At 46.6% G+C, this 18,275-nt stretch overlaps 1 protein-coding gene across 8 annotated transcripts in view; it reads left to right on the top strand.

Moving 5' to 3' along the window:
* hivep2a (HIVEP zinc finger 2a) overlaps positions 1–18,275 on the top strand; it is an 83,660-nt gene that overhangs the window by 62,852 nt on the left and 2,533 nt on the right. For all 8 annotated transcript variants that reach the window (XM_014144494.2, XM_014144499.2, XM_014144495.2 and 5 more), the window contains 6 exons: positions 9,800–9,868; positions 9,987–15,114; positions 15,377–15,528; positions 16,369–16,544; positions 16,792–16,893; positions 17,340–18,275. The exon at positions 17,340–18,275 is cut by the window's right edge and continues 5 nt beyond it. In XM_014144494.2, the coding sequence (XP_013999969.2) occupies positions 10,225–15,114; positions 15,377–15,528; positions 16,369–16,544; positions 16,792–16,893; positions 17,340–18,275 (6,256 nt within the window). In that variant the 5' untranslated portion in view covers positions 9,800–9,868; positions 9,987–10,224. The remainder of the gene's footprint in view (positions 1–9,799; positions 9,869–9,986; positions 15,115–15,376; positions 15,529–16,368; positions 16,545–16,791; positions 16,894–17,339) is intronic.

Here is an 18,275-nt window from a genome sequence, read left to right as displayed (position 1 = left end):
AGTCTTAACTACGGATCCTTGATGTGTGCAAGTATTATCCCTTTACAGTGTTGTCTATGGTAGGCAGTGTCAGTGGGTTAGACACCCAGCTCATGTTGGTATGCTCACCATAAGCAGGGCTGTTAACTTTGAACAGTGACTTGAGTAATTGATTTGGTCTAGGGTGTGACCCTGGTTGGACCAGGCAGGCAGGCAGGCAGGGAAGCACATTGGTGGCAGATGTTTGAGTTTGTCCTCCTCTCATCCACCAGTCTCATCCACCAGGATCACGGCCTCCCCTTCTTGTTTTGCCTTCAACTTGTCTTTATAGAGGCCGCAGCAGTTTAAATACTTGGAGGTTATGAGGTATACTGTTCCACTGGATTTACCCAGCGTCATAGTACAATACCCTGTTTGATATATAGTACAACACCCTGTTTGATATATAGTACAATACCCTGTTTGATATATAGTACAATACCCTGTTTGATATATAGTACAACACCCTGGTTGATATATAGTACAACACCCTGGTTGATATATAGTACAATACCCTGTTTGATATATAGTACAACACCCTGGTTGATATATAGTACAATACCCTGTTTGATATATAGTACTTACTCATCTCATATGTACAGTATATACTGTATATTGTATCCTTCACTATCTATTCTTTACTATGTATTGCATCTTAGCCGCACCGTTTGATATATAGTACAATACCCTGTTTGATATATAGTACAATACCCTGTTTGATATCTTGGTGTCCACATGGTGTGCAGTATATATTAGGAATAGAATACCTCAACTTTGAGAGCTGGGAGGGATCTGTGTGGGGGAGGAGGGTTCTGTGTGGGGGAGGAGGGGTATGTTGATGGGGAGGAAGGGGGGACATGGAGGGTAGTGTAAGCTTACTTGTTCAATGTCATGTGATGAGCTTCCAGGCTCAGTTAGACCTGTGTTAATCCTCCATCCAAGATAGTCACAGCTGAAATGTCCGTAAGGAAGCGTCCTTCTTCCCTACGGTTACATGGATTTAAAGGTTAACTGCTGGTTGCCCATTTTATGTTGATATAAAGTTCAGCATACCTCATGAAGTTCTACTGTAGGTGAAAAGACGGTGGGCTTTCAATGAAGCATGGTGTTGTGAGAAAGACAATTAATCAGTACCACTCCTGCTGCTTCCTGTCATTTCTGCAAAATGTTGTGGAAAATGTAATGAAGGCTAGCTCGGTAATGGTTTCAAGCTTACCCGGTGGAACTTACCCGGTGGAAAATATGACTGTCTTTCCATAGACAATTAAGACCGACATGAAGCCTTTTTCTTTTTTTATCTTGGACTTTTTTCTTCATTCTCCTTCTTTTTCCTTCCAGAGAAGGGATGTGATGTGTTTCATCCAGGGCTAAATGGAAACATGTACATTAAACGTCTACAGCTGTGGAGCATGAATTAACTAGGGATACTTGGTTCTGCTGCTTAGCTGAAGAAATCCCATAACTGCACCTCCAACAACATAGATAGTCAGAGCTGGGTCACATGGTTTATCCCATAATGCACGCAGCATGCATGTTTAGCTGTTACCACCTCCAGGAGACAAATCCTAAAACCTGGCTGAATGCTGCTGACTTTTTGTTGTTGCTCTTTCCAGCATTGCAGCAGTCCGCAAAAATGCCTGTTGAAGTGTCTCAGAGCAGAGGGCTGGTACACAGACACAGCGAGAGGTGTGTTCCTCTATGCCGTTTTCAATTACCCAGCCCTCTCCCACAGTTGGTCTACCAGAGAGTCCCTCCCTCCCTCAACCTAGCCTCCCCAGGACCTTAGCATGGCGACACTTACCCCCTCTCCCCTTTGTCTGTGTCCGTCTGGCCACTTGTTTGATTGGTAACTGTATATCAGGCTGGGGACACTGGCGAGGCCGCCAGAGTTCCCGTTGCATTAAGCATGACCTCATGTTGAAAGGAGCTGATTCTCCCTCTCTAAATGGCTCTCAGCCTGCGGGGCCCCGGCCCGGCCTTTTGGCTCGACACCCCAAGCACTATGCTCAGACCACTGAACTCTCCCAGCACCCCATATTAGGCCTCTCACTGATAGAGGAGGATGAGGAGAGAAAGAGAGGGAGAGAGAGAGAGTGAGGAGGAAAATTGTGTGTGTGTGTGTGTGTGTGTGTGTGTGTGTGTGTGTGTGTGTGTGTGTGTGTGTGTGTGTGTGTGTGTGTGTGTGTGTGTGTGTGTGTGTGTGTGTGTGTGTGTGTGTGTGTGTGTGTGTGTGTCTACTCAGGCTCAGGCTCATGGACTGGCTTGTCTGGGGAAATGATGTCACGCTCTGTTCCCTATCAAGCCTGTCCAAAGTCCACAGACGATTCTGGGCTAATTCATCTTCAAGATGAGGCGTTGGGCTGGTGGCATGGCCAAACAGGTTGCACATGAGAATGAAGGTTGAGTATGAACAGCATCTTCTCTGTGTTGTAGTCTTTTACCCAACACCAACAGATAGCTCTGTATTGTAGTCCTTTAGCCAACACCTACAGACAGCTCTGTATTGTAGGCCTTTACCCAACACCTACAGACAGCTCTGTATTGTAGTCCTTTACCCAACACATACAGACAGCTCTGTATTGTAGTCCTTTACCCAACACCAACAGACAGATCTGTATTGTAGTCCTTTACCCAACACCTACAGACAGCTCTGTATTGTAGTCCTTTACCCAACACATACAGACAGCTCTGCCCCTGGTGTCTAGAACTGACTAGTGTCCTCTGGGAGAGAGCCAGGGAGAGGTCAGATCAGACACTGGATGGAGGCACCAATCAAAACTCATAAACAAATGAGCAAACGTTGTCTTTGGGGAAAGTGTCTGTGAGGTGAGGTGTGTGCTGTTGGCCTGAGTGCCTGACTAGCTCCGCACCATGGACAGAGATAGTGTTTATAGCCGGTGCTCCTACTGTAGATGACTTGTTCATAATGGCCCAGCATTCTTGGATGAGCAGATAACATTCATCACAATCAGCAGTAACATCATCAGGCATGGGGGCTGATATCCATGTCTTATTTAATGGCCGGTGTCATGGCCCAGTGAAGATTTGGCACACAGTCAAGATTTGGCACACAGCGATTTGTTAAGAGACAACCCAGTGGCCAGATTTTTGTAACGTCGATATGTTTAGAATTTGTTGCAGATGGATGATGTTAACTCGTTCAATGCCAAATGTCTTTGTGGTATCTCATAACAACAAAGGCAAATAGAAGCAAGAATTTCCACCTGGCCTGTCAGAGGGAAAGGTGGAACTACTATCATATTGCTTGTACCTATTGCAGGGTTACACACAGTTCACACATCAATTTAAGGTGTGGTTTGCTATGCCTATTGAACGGCCATCTTCCTACTCTCACCCCACACAGACGAAGAGTCGAGGTGACCCGAGAGGAACGAGCGTCCAGCCGCCTAGCCGGCTTGTGTAACCAGCCTCTTTCGTAACGCCAATTCATAAGTTTGGTCACCCTGCTGCATAGCATTCAGGCTTGTTCCTCCCACACAGGAAGTGTCACCCACACTCCTCACCTCAGCCCGTCTGAAGGAGACTAGCCGAAACCTCTCACCTACACAGAGCACAGCTCTCTCTTTTCACCACTCACACACACACATCCTCTACGTTAAAAATATCCCCTCCCATCCTATTCAACTGCCTAGCTAAACCTCCTACTTGCTGCTGGAAATATAGACCTGGATATGACAGGATGGATGACTGTTAGGATAGGATTTTTGTCTGAATCCTGTACCTAGTAGTTTAATCAATACGGAGTTTGTCCCGAAACAAAATATCCATCCCATCATGCCATAAACATTGCCCATTCATACATACCATTCTATACATTTCTGTAATACACTGTACACTGTAGTTGTCATTTTAGTATTGCTCTGTGAGGCCAAACTGTCTCTGCTGACCATCTGGACCTGGTTTGAGCGATGGATGGTCTCTCTCTCTCCCCTGGTCTTTCAGCCTGTTGCATTCCGCCTCTTCACAGTCTCAGACTGCAGTATCTCCCAGCTGCAGTCTCTCCAGGCTCCAGGCTGTGCTTCATCTTTGGGCTCCTAATGAGGAGTCAATATGACACTCCGTGGGGTTGACTTGCAAACAGCCTGGGTGATACATCCACAGAACCTGCTTACAGTGGATAAAATCACACCCCAAACCTGCTGGCTGTGGATAAAATCACACCCCAAACCTGCTGGCTGTGCAAATGGTTCTGTCACGTGCTGTCAAAACCCAAGCTGCTGGGAGTTAAGTTTAAGTGTGAAAATAGTTATTGCTGGGATTTCAATAAGATTCAGGGATATTTTCTGTTTCAAACATTTTTTTCTGTGGCGGGCCGAGGGGCCTTTATTTATAGTACGTTGTTTTGCTGATGTTTGTATTCCATTCTATTTTAGTCATGGTCAATAGGAAATCTGTTGATACATGATAGACTGGTGAAGACCATACAAGCTACTCTTTTTCACCTTTAGAGCCACAAATGAACCTGCAATTGAACAGAACCGAGACGTGTGTTCAAGACCGCATCTTTAATACAGATGATTCAGTCCTTTCAATAGTCACACGAACATGTGTGCTCTATCAATGATGCACATGCAGTCCATTTGAGAACCAAGTGATTCTGAATATAGCACATTGTGAATAATTCCCATAACGCCTAAAACACACAATACTTTATTGTAGGACCCTTGCTTCAATCTATTTTCAGAGCCCTTTCACATTTTCCCTAGCTAGCAGTTGATAAAGCCAGTTGGAGCTGTTAAAGTCGCCTCCATCCCTAATGAGCTGGATAGCTGGAACAAAGACCACAGCACACCGACCCAGCTCCCCTCTCATTCCCACTGTAAGGAAAGATAAAGAAACCATAACATGCAGATATGTATGTGTTTCTATGACAGTTCTAGCTTCCCATAAAAGCCAGAGGAAAAAAAACAAAGAAAGAAAATGAAACAAGCCAACGCACAGATCAATCAGAGGTTTCAGTTGGGGGTCCCATTAGCCCTCCTGAGGCTGAGGCACTGACCATGATGCACTCCTAGGCAGGACGACCATAAACTCTGTAATTACTGAATGGAAACAATTAGCAATGCCTTGAATTATTCAGAGTCTGCCCTGGAAAGTACAAGAAACTGTGCCTGTTTCGGCTCAGGGAAATCAGAAACGGCCTGTGTGTGTGCGTGCCTGCCTACATCGCTGTTGTGAATGTGATGTCACCAGGAGGACAAACAAAAGGGGGTAAAAACACGCCACCGCGACCGCACGCTGGTGGGTGTGTCACGGTCAACCCCACTTAATTAGGCCACTGTGCTAATCGAATGGCCCTCTGGTTTAAGAGAGAACCAAAGCTCACAGGCGTCTGCCCATGTGACTAACCTTTGTTTCTAGAGGAATTAGACCAACAGAACCATGTACACACATTTTTGAATTGCCCAACTCTGTAAGAGAGATGGGACTGGAACCAGATGAGGTTGATTGAATTGTCTCAATTTGTTTTATAACATGTAATGCTGGCAGGTCTAAAACAGCAGAGCAGTTGATAATAACAGTGTTAAAGACTGTTATTAAGACTTTTATTTACACTATTTTGTTTGTGTATTTATTTACAGTGCTCGTGTCCTGCATTGAACTTTTGGTTGGACAGTGAGAAATATGGCGTCATGGTTCATTTTAACTTCAGATGTTGGTATTTGAGGGAGGGAAAAATAAAACGGGATTCACTCTATTCTCTATTTCAGTGTTGAAAGGAATTCCAAGCACTTCAAATTGGTATGTGCCATCTTGGCTGGCCAAATGGTTTAAGGATAACTATGGCTGCCACACATAAGTGATTGACGCACAAAATAACAAACATTCTATAATCCTCTCTCCTGAATCTGCCTGCCCAAAAAACGCTCAATACCTAATCGCTGCTTTGGAAAGAGGATGTATTTTGCTAGAGTTAAAGGGCCTCTGTAAGGTTTGATCTTTTCCTACCCACAATGGAGATGTGCGTCAGTGTATAGGGCATGGCACTGCCCCAGGCTAGCAGCCTCCTACACTCCCCGTAGATCCCCAGTCAGAAGCCTGGGCCGAAGGTGGGCAGAGGCTCTCTCTCAGCGTTCTGTCCTCCCCCATTATGCATACCTCCGGGGGAGGAGGGGTTGATGGAGGTATATGTAGTGCATGGCTTGATGTGTGTGTGTGTGTGCTCGTGAATGCGTGCAGAAACTTACGGTGTACTGTATAATAAAAATGTCTGCCTTATCAGGGGCATCAGTTTTTGGCAGAGGCCTTCATATCAGATGATGTACTGTTGGACTATGGATATGTTACATAAAATGCTTGAATCATCCAGTGGAGTGTTTCTGTTTATATCTTTGAGGATGTTCCGTTTCTATAGAGCGAAGTGTCCCTGACACACTGCCTCTGTCACTGTCCCACGCACACTTCCTCCAGGTACTCCACTTGAAAAGGATGCCAATGAATATTCTCACCCACACTCAATCAGAAAATAGGACAGGGTTTTAGTTGGGATGAATAGCACTTTATATAACCCATTCAATACCTTTTCTTTGATTTACAAAATGGTAAGCTTATGCTTCGGCACCATGGTAGCAGATCTGTATAGATTAACAAGAGATACTTTTCTGTTTATCAGCATTGCATCCACATCCCTGGGACCCAGCAGCAGAGCTAGAAAGATTCATTAAAGGAAGGAGATGCTCCCAACTGTGGAGAGGGGCGAGGGGTGTGCCAACGTGGCCGCCATTAAGTGTGATATATGAAACTGACTCCAGCTTAGACAGATTGCTCTTTTCCACTCAGTGATCGGTTTGCTCTGGTATCATGAAGCTCAATTGCGTCAGTTGACCCTTATTTCACAAAATACTAGCATTTGAGGGCATATTTTGTGAAAATAAGCTTGGAGTTAGGTGGCAGGTTCAAGTACTTTAGGTTTAGACATCTTTGTTATTTATTATTCCTCTCTGAATATCTCTCTCAGAATGTATCTATATCTACGTTATCTTTACAAAGCTGTCAATCAAGCACATTACTTTAAGTTGGTATCAACAACTGTTCATGCAGGTGTGTTTCAAGTGAGACTGCTTTCTGTATTTTCCTATTTTTAAACGTAGCAAAACATGGCTGTTTTGTCACATACACATCTGGCTTTTGATTTAATTGAAACATATATGGGTGTTTAACGATATTGTTGGATGCTATTTACAGAAAGAGGATCTGGCCTGTAGCAAACCTCCATCCAACCACTTATACTGTAGTTGCGAAACTGTAGTTGCGAAACTCAGGCTTCCACAGAGGGCTTATGGTATGTCCAGAGGGGTATACTAGAAAGCAGGATCAAAGTTAGTCAGCTGACTTTGATAAGCAACCAGAAATGACTCATGATTTTATGGTACATTAAAAAAGTTAAACTTAGATATGTCTTTAAGTTTGTTGAATCAATTAGACCATGCCGATTTCAATCGTTTTAAAATATATACACTGCTCAAAAAAATAAAGAGAACACTTAAACAACACAATGTAACTCCAAGTCAATCACACTTCTGTGAAATCAAACTGTCCACTTAGGAAGCAACACTGATTGACAATACATTTCACATGCTGTTGTGCAAATGGAATAGACAACAGGTGGAAATTATAGTCAATTAGCAAGACACCCCCAATAAAGGAGTGGTTCTGCAGGTGGGGACCACAGACCACTTCTCAGTTCCTATGCTTCCTGGCTGATGTTTTGGTCACTTTTGAATGCTGGCAGTGCTTTCACTCTAGTGGTAGCATGAGACGGAGTCTACAACCCACACAACTGGCTCAGGTAGTGCAGCTCATCCAGGATGGCACATCAATGCGAGCTGTGGCAAGAAGGTTCGCTGTGTCTGTCAGCGTAGTGTCCAGAGCATGGAGGCGCTACCAAGAGACAGGCCAGTACATCAGGAGACGTGGAGGAGGCCGTAGGAGGGCAACAACCCAGCAGCAGGACCGCTACCTCCGCCTTTGTGCAACGAGGAGCAGGAGAAGCACTGCCAGAGCCCTGCAAAATGACCTCCAGCAGGCCACAAATATGCATGTGTCTGCTCAAACGGTCAGAAACAGACTCCATGAGGGTGGTATGAGGGCCCGACGTCCACAGGTGGGGGTTGTGCTTACAGCCCAACACCGTGCAGGACGTTTAGCATTTGCCAGAGAACACCAAGATTGGCAAATTCGCCACTGGCGCCCTGTGCTCTTCACAGATGAAAGCAGGTTCACACTGAGCACGTGACAGACGTGACAGAGTCTGGAGACGCCGTGGAGAACGTTCTGCTGCCTGCAACATCCTCCAGCATGAAAGGTTTGGCGGTGGGTCAGTCATGGTGTGGGGTGGCATTTCTTTGGGGGGCCACACAGCCCTCCATGTGCTCGCCAGAGGTAGCCTGACTGCCATTAGGTACCGAGATGAGATCCTCAGACCCCTTGTGAGACCATATGCTGGTGCGGTTGTCCCTGGGTTCCTCCTAATGCAAGACAATGCTAGACCTCATGTGGCTGGAGTGTGTCAACAGTTCCTGCAAGAGGAAGGCATTGATGCTATGGACTGGCCCGCCCGTTCCCCAGACCTGAATCCAATTGAGCACATCTGGGACATCATGTCTTACTCCATCCACCAATGCCACGTTGCACCACAGACTGTCCAGGAGTTGGCGGATGCTTTAGTCCAGGTCTGGGAGGAGATCCCTCAGGAGACCATCCGCCACCTCATCAGGAGCATGCCCAGGTGTTGTAGGGAGGTCATACAGGCACGTGGAGGCCACACACACTACTGAGCCTCATTTTGACTTGTTTTAAGGACATTACATCAAAGTTGGATCAGCCTGTAGTGTGGTTTTCCACTTTAATTTTGAGTGTGACTCCAAATCCAGACCTCCATGGGTTGATAAATTGGATTTCCATTGATTATTTTTGTGTGATTTTGTTGTCAGCACATTCAACTATGTAAAGAAAAAAGTATTTAATAACATTATTTATTTCATTCAGATCTAGGATGTGTTGTTTAAGTGTTCCCTTTATTTTTTTGAGCAGTATATATTTTTTTTAAGTTAGCTGGCTAACTCCTTGAACCTGCTTTGTAGTTTACCCCTCTGGTGTTTGCACACATTCTTTTTGTGTAACAGCATTGAAAAGAATGAAAACAAAAACGGACCAAAAGTAAATATTTCCGGTGCTAAAAATACCAGTGGTTTTCTGCCGGTCTATTTTTAGTTCTCACGTTGGCCTCCAGACACCCGCGTCACACAGCTTTCGTGCTCTTACCCCAACAGCGCCAGAGCAAAGGGGGCCTTGTGTGTGTGTGTCTGTCGCAATCAGAGAAAAAAAAACTGAAATCAGGAAATACACAGCATAGACTTGCAGGTTCAGCATGTTAGCCTCAGAAACTGGGGTTCATTCTGTATTCAGGTGTTGGTGTGGTTTCTGTATGTTAACACTCGGAAATAGAACCACAAATGGTTATTTATAGTTTCTGTGTCTTTTAGGAACTACGTGGGCCTATTTGGTACTGATGACTCACTGTTAGCAAGAGGGGGTGGTTCAGTTTGAAACTACACTCTGTAGAAATATTTCAACTTCAGTCTAGTTTAGCACTGTACTCTTTGTACTACATGCCACTGTACATGAGAATATAGATGACCGAACTGGGATTCATTTATTTGAAAATGGAGGAAAATCCTAGAGACATAAGTTATTAACAGTGACTTCTCAGTGAGTGTTTTGTTTCAATCACTGAATTATTTCTCTCTCCTCTCTCCAGGTCTTATATGAAGATTCTTTTGGAAGTTGTAAAAAGAGAGAAATCAACAAGCACTTTTTTTTAAGACCGGTAAGTGTTCAGTAATAAATATGTACCCAATCAGGATTTTTAATATCATGTTTTATTTTACAGTACATGGCATTTATATATATATATATATATATATATATTCTGTTTACGTTTTCAGATCACGGAAAGATCTTCATACATTTAATGAATTGGACAGAAAATTAGAGGGATGTTAGCAAGTCTACAGTATGATTGACAGAAAGAAAGTGTTCTGATGCAGACTATAGAGGATCTTCGTCACTCAAATGTGGAACAAACCAACTTCACCAATGGAAGGCCCTTTTGTTTAAGATCTCCAGGTGTGACAGCATCTGACATTTGACCTTTGAGAAACCCAACTGACGTCTAGAGGGACAATGGAGCCACGTGAATCTGCTGCTGGACCAAAATGCACCAAGGATCCCCGGGAGAAGCTACAAAGGAAGTGGGTCTCTGAGCCCTCAGCTGGCACAAAAAGAAGCACTTTCGCTGACCCAGAGGAAAAGAGGCACTCGCATCGCGAAAGCCTTCAAAGTGGTGCCAGTGGCAGCAATATTACTGGCTCAGCACGAAAGTATGGCTCTGGGAAGATGCTAGCAACTGCAATGGGTCAGTCATCTCAAGATAGTCAGTACGCACAGGCTTTCCCTCGTACTTACTCCTACCAGCTACCACAACCGTACCCACAACAGCCCATGCAAGAGCGCTTCCTGTCCGGAGCCAAGCCACAGCCCGGTCTGGAGGCCCATGCCTGGCCCTTCGCTGGACAGCTCCCTTCCGACGACATATTCCCTGGACACCCCCGTGCCCATGGAGTTTTCCCTCGTCAGAAATCTCCCAGTTTACCCAGTTCTTTTGGCCAGTATTCCCAGTCAGGGCCGGAGCCACCAGAGGAGGGATACAAGAAGGAGCAGAAACCCAAGAAGCCAGGGAAGTATATCTGCCACTACTGTGGAAGGGCTTGTGCTAAACCCAGCGTGCTGAAGAAGCACATTCGTTCACACACTGGGGAACGCCCCTACCCTTGTGTCCCCTGTGGGTTCTCATTTAAAACCAAGAGTAATTTGTACAAACACAGGAAATCTCATGCCCATGCCATCAAAGCAGGACTAGTCCCATTCTCCGAACTGGCAGTTTCACGCACAGACATGGATCAGGCGTCCTCAGTGGGAGAGACGGAAGTACACTCAGATGGTGAACAGAGCACAGACACCGACGAGGAGACTGCAGAGGCCTCCATGTTTATGGACAAAGGCAGCCCCATTCCCCAGATATCATTTGAGATGGACAAAAGCACAATGGAGAAGGGTAGGGAGCCGGCATATGCTGACTCAGCTGAGGAGCTAGCTATGGCTTCCATGAAAGTGCCTATCCTAATTGTCCCAAAACAAGGGGTCCCACCAACAGCATTGGAGTGCCCCCCATTCACGGAACTCAAGGCTTCTCACATCAGCTCCCAGGTTGGCCGCGTGGATGACTCTCCCACTATCAAACAGAGACTGGCTCTGAGACTGACAGAGAAGAAGGGATCACAGGACTCAGACCAGCAGTCCCAGCAGTCCCTGAACCTTCTGAGTCCACACAGCAAAGGCAGCACAGACTCAGGCTACTTCTCCCGTTCAGAGAGTGCAGAGCAACAGATCAGCCCTCCCAACACAAACGCAAAGTCCTACGAGGAGATCATGTTTGGTCGGACTTGGTATTACAAACCTAACTCAGCTAGATCTAGACAATCCATTGCAGTAGGTATGGCCACTGTTGGCCAAGACACTAACATAGTAATGGGGAAGATATCTGAGGATCATATTTTTTTCCGAAATGATAGTGGTGAAGTGCAACTATTAGCAGGTGTTGACCCTAAGCAGTATCCCACAGGCCCTTGCCAAAGCAACACAGGTCTACTAGAGACTCCTTCTGATTCAGGGACACTCATTAGGAGTAACTCAATGCCAACATCCTCCCCGACCAACCTCAACGTCCCACCGGGGATAAGAGTGAGCCACTCCTTTGACGAGATGATGACCTCTGATGATGTCTTCTACCCGGGTGCTGCCGGTCTGAGGAGGCTTAGGAGACAGGCAGCTTTTGAGCATTCAGCACATGAAGGGCATGGTGACTATGAAACCTATGGACACGTTCCCAAGAACGCAGCCCCATCCGTGGCATTAAAGCTAGGGGAGCGCAGTCCTGTGGTGCCAGAGCATACAGCATACAGCCCATATGGTACTAAAGTGGGAATGACAGAGATTGCCACTCGTAAACGCAGGAAGGAAAAGAGTGTAGGAGATGAGGAGGATGGCCCTGTCCAGTACGACAGTAGTTGTAGTGGCTCAGTAGATATGGTCAGAGATTATGATTCAAAACAAGGTAGTCAAGAGGGTTTAAGGGGGACACCTACTGGAAAGGGATCCATGGGATCTATGTACAGTGCACATAGCCAATCAGACAGTTTTGAAACATGCTGTAGTAGCATGTGCTCAGAGGACGTAGTGCTAGTCCCAGACTCTGACAGAAAGGCAGCTGGCAACGTTATATCTGTCATTCAGCACACCAACTCACTCAGTAGGCCAAACTCCTTTGAGAAGTCAGAGTCCTTCGAGCACCCAGGCTACCTGCAGGATAAACCCTCCAGCCAATATTCAGAGCAGTCAGATACAGAGAACATAGAGGATGTGCAGAGCCCAGAGTTTATCCTGAGGTCTGAGAGCATGGAGCAGCAGCAGCAAAGCAACAGTGATTTAGTTTCATCCAACCAGCCCTGTCACATGCCCCCCAAACTGGTACGTCAGCCTAATATCCAAGTGCCTGAAATCAGGGTGACAGAGGAGCCAGATAAACCAGAGAAAGAGCCTGATGTACCGACCAAGGAGCCGGAGAAGCACGTTGAAGAGTTCCAGTGGCCCCAGAGGAGTGAGACACTGTCCCAACTCCCTGCGGAGAAGCTGCCTCCTAAGAAGAAGCGTCTGCGTCTGGCAGACCTGGAGCACTCCTCTGGGGAGTCCAGCTTTGAGTCCTGCACCAGCCTGTCCAGGAGCCCCAGCCAGGAGAGCAACCTGTCTCACAGCTCCAGCTTCTCTATGTCCTTTGATAGGGAAGAGAACCTAAAGTCTGTGTCACCGTCCAAGCAGGAGGACTTTGGCAAGCAGTCTGAGTACAGCGGCAACTCTCTCACTATCCCCGGCCATCACCAGCAGAGGGAGATGCGACGCTCCTCATCAGAACAGGCTCCTAGCGCTCTGCCCACCGAGATCCCAGAGATCCGTAGCAAGTCCTTCGACTATGGCAGCCTCTCAACATCATCCAGACAGGGAGAGGTTTACTCCAGTGCATCAGCCATGAAAGATCGGAGACGGGGCTACCTAGTAAGGCAGGCATCCCTCAGCGTTTACCCTGAGACTGTGGTGCATGAGCAAGGTGGTCTCGAAATTACTGTCAAGCAAGAGCACTCGGACCATGGACCCTCATCTTGGCAGAGCCCCCCATCCTCTCAAAGTTCTCTCAGTGCATCAGCCAGCGAAGTAGCAAGACCCAAGAGAGGGTCACATCATCATCTTCTGCAACAGAGCATTAGTGAGGACAGCCAGGACGACCCACCACTGTTCCAGAAGTCATCTCGTCTGCCAAGTCAACAGTCATCAGAGGGAGAGCATCCAGGTCACGAGCTCATGAGCAAGGAAACGATGCAATACTCCTCACTCCAGAACAGCTTGGCTTCACTGCCTTTCCTGCCATTTCAGCCAGGTCTGTTCTGGCATCCCGAGTCCACACAGAGACACAAGCAGCATCTGGCTTTCCAGCCACACCAGTTACAGAAACTACATATCAGACAGCCTAGTCTACCACACATGATCCACAAATCCAACCCACCTCTTAATCAGCTACAGCAGATTCAGGAGCAATGCGATGCAAAAGCTGACGGTGCTATCAGTCAGAGCTATCAGTATCCCTCCAGAGCCTCCCCCCAGGCCCAGCATTACGGCTCTCTACCATCTAAAGTGTCCCTCACCGAGAGCACGGTGATCTTGCAACAGGTCCAGCCAATCTTCGCCACTCAGAATGCAGGTTCACAGTCATCTCTCCCAGGTATGCTAGTCCCCGTTAGGATACAGACTCAAGTGCCATCTTACGGAAGTGTTATGTACACAAGTGTTTCACAACTCTTAGCTAACCATGGCCAGAGCACTTATTCAGCAAGAGTCATATGCTCAGAGAGTGTATCGTCTAGTTCACTCACAGGTGGCACTGTTTCAAAGCAAGGCGTTGGCTTCAATTTATCTCAGATCCTTGGTCAGCCTGAGGGAGCTCTACGTTATCCACTGTGGAATATTCCGGATCTGAACACTGAACACGGGAGACTGAACACGGGAATTCCGCTGTCGTTGACATCAGGAACCATCTCCACCACGGATGCGTCCTCCAGTATTGGGGGAAGCAAGCGGATGCTATCACCGGCCAGTAGTCTGGAACTCTTCATAGAGACCAAACAGCAGAAACGGGTCAAGGAGGAGAAGATGTACGGTCAGATTGTAAAGGAGCTGAGCGCTGTCGAGCTGAGTGCTTCGAAAGACAGCGGCAAGTTATCAAAGCATGCCCCTCTGAAGAGCGAGGGTTCAATGGACGATCAGGAGAGGATGTCATCCTCCCCACCAGCAGACTTCCCCTCCACCAAAATCCCAGTACGTTCCAACGCACCTCACATACCTGATGTGCCACCAGCTGACAGCTTCACTCCCCCTCTGCAAATCGTGACGGATTTCCCTGGTGGCAGAGAGTCCCCAGAGGAGCTGGACGTAGATGACTCCACCCCAGAGGCTAGCTGCAGCCCACAGTTCATGGTCTCCTCCAGTGACACTCCAGAGGAAGCCAAGCCACTCATGGGCAGCAAGATACCTGTCAACATGCTGGTGCAGCTGGCTGCCAATCAGAGTGGGGGCGATGCTGGAAGCACTCTAATGCTCACAGATCTGGCCGACGTTCAGCAGTTCTTTCAGTTCCCCAGTCTTCGCACGACAACCAGTGTCAGCTGGTGCTTCCTGAATTACACCAAGCCAAACAACGCTCAGACAACTCCCCTGACTTCTGTCTACGGCTCCTGGTGCGTCAGCTCTTACAACCCTAACCCTCTCAGTCTCAGCACCAAGTCTACTCTGGCACTGCTCTGCTCCAAGCAGAGGAAGAACACAGAAACCTACACGATGGCTGCTATGTGTCAACCCAGGACTGGAAAACTTGTGTCCTCTCTTGCTTGGAAGCAGAAGTTTGAGCAGGTAATCACACGTCACATACAGTGCCATCATATTCATAGTTCATGTATTTATTGGTTAATGGGTGGTTAACGGTTTGTTACTAAATAAGTACTCAAGGTTTAGAATTGGCATGCTTTAGAGAGTTTGAAATCTCCTACAATATTAGAAACCAATCTGGGATAAAAGTCTATTTTGAAGCCAACATTCCAGTACATCTGCCATCAAATGTTTTTGTGTGTTTGTGAGGATTTAACTGAGTGTTATGCATGTTTTTCACTTGCAGATGAAGCCAGAGCTCATGCAGCTAGATGTGAGCAAATATGGGAAGAAAATCAAGGGGCTGAGCTCCAGGGATCGAGTCAAGGAGGACCACGGAGAGAAGGAGGCCTCCTCAAAGCAGGCTGAGCCCACTCGCATCAAAATCTTTGAAGGAGGGTATGTGAAGATGGCTGCCATTACCCATTAACATTTTATTGAATGCATTTTAATATCAGTGTGGCACCTTCTCGAGACGGCTGCTTACATCTGTATATTTTTGTGACTTTTACACAAAATGTACAGTTTTGTGAAAGGCAGAAGATGAGCAGCACTTTATTTATTGCCTGGTGGCTGAAACCACTTCTTCAGAGATTATATTATTTGAGAATGGTACACAATGACTGTGATAACTGGAAATTAAGTATTACTAGATTTTTTTTAATTACTTCACATTTTTAATTACTTCACATTTATGGACTTGAGGGTGTTTTCTGTAGAAATTTGATAGATTTAAAAAAAAAAACAGGATGGATTTTTCAGATGGATTTTAATTATGGTTTGAAGGAGTTACTAGTATAGGCTACTGTTTTTATGGAAATATAGGAGAGCAAAGTTTTGTTGTTTAACAGCCGTAGTATTGTTGACTACTGTGCATGAGGCTACTGTAACATTTTGCTTTGGTGCAAGCAATAAATAGATTTCCAAATTGGTTTTTCAATCATCTGAAATGTTTTCAAAATCACATATCTGGATTGTCTCTTTTATGATATTACCATGTACAGTGAGAAAAATGTATAAGAATTCCATTTCATAAATGGGAACAGCTGTAAAAATATCTCTGACCAATACCCAGTTGAATGTGGCAGCAGAATAATTTTCTCTAAGCAGTAAAAGACAAACTTTCCCAATGTAAAGTGGTCTGTTTGATGTATTTGATATTTGCCCCCTTAACACATGCTTCGATATACTCCATATCCTCCAATAACGTTGAAAAATCTGGTCTTCTTATGATTTCAGGTACAAATCCAATGAAGACTATGTTTACGTGCGGGGAAGAGGAAGAGGGAAGTACATCTGTGAAGAGTGTGGAATTCGTTGTAAGAAGCCAAGCATGCTGAAGAAACATATCCGCACACACACCGATGTCAGGCCATATGTCTGCAAGTTCTGCAACTTTGCTTTTAAAACTAAAGGTGGGTGTCCTTCTTCCACTTCATATAACCAGATATATACAAATGTACACCTTCCCTCTCAAGTAATTTAACCTGATAGTTCAAACATAAACAGTGTTCACACTGGAAAATGATTTATGTAGAACTGCAAATACAGACTTCGGTTTACATTGCATTAGGAGAGTGGCAAGGTTCTCGCTCTCTGCTTAAGTAACGTCCTATGCTGCTTCCAGTAAGACTTTTTAAAAGTTATAAACTCTGGTTACAGGAAACCTGACAAAACACATGAAGTCGAAAGCCCACATGAAGAAGTGCTTGGAACTCGGGGTGTCAGTGACATCTGTGGAGGATGCAGACGCCGAGGAAGCTGGTATGAATCAGACAGACTGACTGAGCACATTGTGTAGAGATGAGCCAATATTTCATAAATACTGGGCCCTGTAAGTTGCACTGGTGCGGTTCTTGAGGGACAATTATCGTAATGAAAAACAGGAGCCGCCTCTCTGCCAGGTTTATGTAAAATAACCAACTTTAAGATACACAGTTCACATTTTCCCTGCTTGAATCCCATCATTCTGCATAGAGTAGAAAAGAACTCCAGTGACCTATTCAATCCAACTGAAATAAATTGCGGTTGCTGTAAAATATCTGTAAACGCATAAAAATAAAAAGTCCTACTGTGTTTTTATATCCCATTTCCTTGTTAAGACTGCACTAAATGCCGTTTATTTGTCTTGCAGAATAGAGTAGGCTACTGTTATTGCATTTACATAGTGACTGGATCAACGGTTGATTAACCAATATGTTTCTTTTTAGACAATGGCGAGGATGGCCAGAGGGAGTCTGGGAAGATGTCAGGCATCATGGCGGACCACCAGTTCTCAGACGCTGATGATTCTGATGGTGGCGAGGATGACGGGGATGAGGTGGATGATGATGAAGACGATGACGACGATTACGATGGCGACTCCACGCCGAAAACGCGCTCCAGAAGCACTAGCCCTCAGCCCTATGGCATACCGTCTCTCTCCATCACGGCTGTGGCGGCCTCTCAGAGCGCCTACTCCTCAGACCTGCTGGGCCACGGCTCCAAACCGCCCATCTTCAGCTACTTCACCAGCCTGCCCAGCATCCAGATCACCCAGCTCATGGTGCCCAGCGAGCGTGCAGGCCAGGGCCAGATGGCAGAGTACCAGCGTCTACTGCAGGGCGCCCTGGGCGAGGACTATAAGAACAGGCTAGACATACCCAGCTCCATGGACAAGGACTTTGGCCTGTCCACAGATCACAGCTCCTCCTCCTTTGACCTGTCCCCGTCTCGCCTCTCCTCTCCAGGCCTGGGGTCCTCCCCTCTCCGAGAGCCCTCCCCCACCACCTCCTCACGCAAGTACCTCTCCCCCCGACGGGACCTGTCCCCCCGTGGCCGCCTGTCACCCCACAGAGAGGTGTCCCCTCTCAGGCACATCTCCCCCAAGAGAGACATCTCCTTCAGGAGGGACCTCTCGCCTCGGAGGGACCTGTCCGCCAGAGGTCACCTCTCGCCCCTGTCCCACGCCGGACGCCCCACGTCACCAGGCAGGGACCTTGCAGGCAGGAGGGAGCTGTCTCCGCGCAGTCACCACCGGGGCATGATCAGACCTGTCTCCCCCAGGAGGGGAATGCACCATCACAGTGCCCCTTGGAGTCTAAGTAAGCACCTAGACTCAGAGATGGTGTCACTGGGCCAGCACAGCAGGAGCCATTCAGAGATGG

This window comes from Salmo salar, chromosome ssa15 (assembly GCF_905237065.1).
Source record: "Salmo salar chromosome ssa15, Ssal_v3.1, whole genome shotgun sequence".
NCBI lineage: Eukaryota > Metazoa > Chordata > Actinopteri > Salmoniformes > Salmonidae > Salmo > Salmo salar.
This window is presented reverse-complemented; position numbering and strand designations above follow the sequence as displayed.